The sequence below is a fragment of the Carlito syrichta genome, unplaced genomic scaffold (assembly GCF_000164805.1).
Source record: "Carlito syrichta isolate Samal-C Ts95f unplaced genomic scaffold, Tarsius_syrichta-2.0.1 Scaffold308847, whole genome shotgun sequence".
In the NCBI taxonomy this organism is placed as follows: Eukaryota; Metazoa; Chordata; class Mammalia; order Primates; family Tarsiidae; genus Carlito; species Carlito syrichta.
The window spans coordinates 401,504-405,187 of NW_007252943.1; the positions used below are offsets into that span (position 1 = coordinate 401,504).

General features: G+C 55.5%; 2 protein-coding genes across 3 annotated transcripts in view; one reads left to right on the forward strand and one right to left on the reverse strand.

Annotated features, from left to right (window-relative positions):
• PEX6 (peroxisomal biogenesis factor 6) overlaps positions 1–1,101 on the forward strand; it is a 16,722-nt gene extending 15,621 nt beyond the window's left edge. The window contains exon 17 of one of the 2 annotated variants that reach the window (XM_008066139.2): positions 639–1,101. In XM_008066139.2, coding sequence (XP_008064330.1) covers positions 639–775 — 137 coding nt within the window. In that variant the 3' untranslated portion in view covers positions 776–1,101. The remainder of the gene's footprint in view (positions 1–638) is intronic. The other variant, XM_008066140.2, reaches the window with a different exon arrangement.
• Positions 1,102–1,219: 118 nt separating this feature from the next.
• GNMT (glycine N-methyltransferase) overlaps positions 1,220–3,684 on the reverse strand; it is a 2,769-nt gene continuing 304 nt past the window's right edge. Inside the window, 8 exon segments of the mRNA XM_008066141.2 lie at positions 1,220–1,566; positions 1,654–1,775; positions 1,880–2,022; positions 2,217–2,333; positions 2,737–2,864; positions 3,242–3,247; positions 3,632–3,678; positions 3,681–3,684. The exon segment at positions 3,681–3,684 is cut by the window's right edge and continues 304 nt beyond it. Coding sequence (XP_008064332.1) covers positions 1,395–1,566; positions 1,654–1,775; positions 1,880–2,022; positions 2,217–2,333; positions 2,737–2,864; positions 3,242–3,247; positions 3,632–3,678; positions 3,681–3,684 — 739 coding nt within the window. The 3' untranslated portion in view covers positions 1,220–1,394.

Here is a 3,684-nt window from a genome sequence, read left to right on the forward strand (position 1 = left end):
GGTGAGTGGGTTGCCTGAACCCGCGGGTTCGAGACCCACCTGGGCACCTTGGCGAGACCTCATCTCTACAATAAAAATCAAAAATTAGCTGGGCGTGGTAGCGCGCGCCTGTAGTTCCAGCTCCTTGGAAGGCTGAGGCGGAAGGATCGCTGGAGCCCAGCAGGTCGAGGCTGCAGTGACCAGGAGCGGCCACTGCACTCCAGCCTGGGTGACAGAGTGAGACTCTGACTCAAAAAAAATTTTTTTAAATATTTTTTTGTCATAAATAAGTTTTTCAATGTCCAAAATTCCATTATAAGCCAAATATCATTACAATAAAATAATTGGCTCCAGTGCTATACTATTAATATTTAATATAAAGTGATTCATTTTTCACTATTTCATTAAAAAGTACAGTCGAGTTGCTGTACTCTGAGTGCAAAGAGTTAGTTAAAATTTTTTAAAAGGGTTAACTGAATTTTTTAAAAAGGTAATGACAAGACTGGTTCTGGATTTCAGAGGAAGAACTGTTGACATCTGGGGGACTCTGAGCAGGGGGGTGCCTTCCCAGGGTTCTCCCTTGCCTAGGCATAGACCATAGCCTCTGTTACCCAGCTGGGATGGGGACCCTGGCCTCACCTCTCCCTTGTCACTCCCAGGGCTAGAGCCAGGAAGCTCAGCACTGCTGCTCACAATGGAGGACCTGCTGCAGGCTGCTGCCCGGCTGCAGCCCTCGGTCAGCGAGCAGGAGCTGCTCCGGTACAAGCGCATCCAGCGAAAGTTTGCTGCCTGCTAGGAACCTCCTGTGGCCTGGGGTCCCACCCACAATGGCTAAAGGTACCTAGACAGCCCTACAGATGCGTGAGAGGGAAGGGCTTCTGCTTCAGGCCGCTGCCAACCCATCTGAAGGCTGTCTCCCTCCAGAAGATCCCTGGGTGCAGAGTGGCATTGGGACCCCAGCGAGAGCTCAGGAGGCATCTCCTGCCTGTTTGCCTCCTCCATCCAGGCCAGCTCTAAGATCACCTGCTCAGGAGGCAGGCTGGGGCCTGGGGTTCTGGGGAATGGGTCCCGAGGAGGCCAGTTCTGTGGCTGAAAATAAAGTATGTGCTGCCCCCTGCTGGAGTTGTGGCGTGAAAAGTTGGTGTGGGGACGAGCAGGGTTGTGGGAGGAGAAAGCCCTGGGAAAGGCAGGGTCGGGCACCATGGGAGCCTGATTCTTCTGACATAAACATGAGTCATGCTGGAACTGAAAAAGGCACAGGCTATATTGTTTACCCTTGTGTTTCCCTGAACTTACATCCCTGCGCTGCGGCTGGGGTCTGCTGTAGGAGCTGGGCTTGTGTGGGGCTGCCGGCCAACATCTCCCGGGCTGTCTGGCAGTGCCTGGGCAGAGTGCTGTCAGAGCTGGGGCCACACTCAATCTGTCCTCTTGAGCACATGGATGAAGTAGCAGGGAATGTAGGCTTGGCCCGGCTTGTAAGGCTTGAAGTCGCCCAGGACGCTGTGCTGGCACTTGCCCCCAAAGGCTGCTTGGAGTAATTCCGTGAAGGGTGCCAGGCAATGCGGGTAGTAGGAGAGCCGGAACTTGCTGCAACAGAGGCCCCGGCCAACCATGAGGACTGGGGACCTCAGCACCCCTACCCCACCCCTGGACCCCATCAAACAAAAGTGGTACCTCAAGCCAGGAGAGCCGTCCTGGCCAGCCCCTGGCACCTGCACTGTGTAGTCCAGGGTCACCATGTGGGCTTTGTTGTTCACCGTCAGCACTGATGTTGTGATGTCCTTGGTCAAGTCACTCTGTAGGGATGGCGCAGCTGTATTAGCCTCTGTGACCCGCCGTGGGGCTGCTGGACCCTAGTCACACCTCCCACTCTGGGCCCTCCCTCCCTGGCGGACCCCACCTTATAGTAGATGTTCTTCCCTGGGGGCGCGCAGCCTGTGCTGAGGATGTGGTCATAGTTGCGGTGATCGATGACCAGTAGGCCCCCCGAGCGCACCATGCTCGCGATGTTCTTCAGTGCCAGCCGGTGCTCGCGCTGGTCCCCTGAGCTCCAGGCAGGGCAGAAAGGCTCTGTCTGCTCAGGACCCCTGGCGCCAGACTCCCTCCTCCCATCTCTCCCCTCCCCAAGGCAGACGGGAGCAGAAAGCAGAGGTGCTCCGGCAGGAGAGCAGGCGCCCGGGGTCTGTGGCAAAGGGTGTAGCTCAAGGCAAGGCTGTGCCCCCGCCACACTTTCTCACCTTTGCAGTCCGGCAAGTGGGCAAAACTGTTCCCAAGACAGATGACAGCATCAAAGCCACCCCCTGCTGACTGGGGCACATCTTTGTCCAGAGTCATCCAGTTGGCTTCTTCGATGACTGGAGACCGGGAAGGGAAAGAAGGATCAGGGCGGCACCAGAGAGCCGGTAGCACCCACATCCACCAAGTGCCGTCCCACCATGTTTCTTCCTCAGGACACGTGGGGATTCCCCATCCAGTCAGGGGAAGGAGGGAAGAGGGTTCAAGGCAAGAGGGAGCCACATTGGGAAGGAAGGCTCTCTGCTTAGGGGTTTTTATTTGGGGAAGGCAACAGGATGGTATAAACACAGTCGAAGCTAGCTCTCCATATCCAGTATCTCATTCTGCTCATTCTGGTACATAAGCTTCGCTTTTCAGGTAAATGACAGTAGTTTGCTGTCGTGCCCCAGCCCCCAGGAAACAACACATCCCCACCCCCATTCCTGAGGGCTGGACGGTGAGGGCCTGGATGGACCTGCATACCCCACGTGTCGAAGGCGGGCTCGTGTCGCCGGTTCCAGCGCTCTTTAAGCGCATACTTCAGCATCTTGTCACTGGCATCCACACTTGTCACGCTGAAGCCCTCTTCCACCAACATAATGGAGTCCACCCTGGGCAGGGCCAGGGATGAGAGGCAGAGGGGGCAGTCAGAGGGGCCGGGAGGGCAAGGAGGAAGTCCTGGGCAGGACACTTTGGTCTCAGCTCTTCAGAGTCCATTCCTCTCCTTCCTCTTCCCAGCCCCTCTCTACTGACCGCCGATGGCCTCACAAATCTGTTTCCCCTCACATGTAGCAACTTTTTAAATAAAGCACCCGTACAGAGCTAGGCACTCTGCAAAGGTGCACCAACCCGCATGGCATTCCTGTGAAGTAAATGGTTTCATCCCCATTTGAGAGACTGGCAGACTGAGGCTCCTGGAAGTTAAGTAACTTGTGTGCAGGAGGCTGTGTAGCATGGTGTTTAAAGCACAAGACAGGCCCTAACCAACCCTGTCCTGTATCTCCACTCCATGAGGGATTTTTTCCTTGCTGAGGTCTAATTTCCCCAATCGCAAATGGAATATTACTTCTTACCTCCTGGGGTTTTGTGAGAGTTCAAAAACAGGTATCAAAAGCCGACACAGGGCTTGGCAGGTGCCAATGTTGAACAAATGTTAACTGTTAACCCGCCCAAGGCCACCACAGGGGAAGCCATACTGGAGCCAGGATCCAAGGAGCCCATGTGCACTGTCGCGGGGGCCCCACAGCCCTTGAGCGCACCTCCCGGGCCACCCTCACGCCCCTCGGCCTCCTCGGCCCCCTTCCCCCACCCCTCTCGCCCCGGCCATGCATGTCACCCTTCTGGTGTCTTTGAACACCCATCTCACTTCTAACAACACCCACAAGCTCAAGGTAAAAGGATGGAAAAAGATCTACCACATAAATGAAAAAC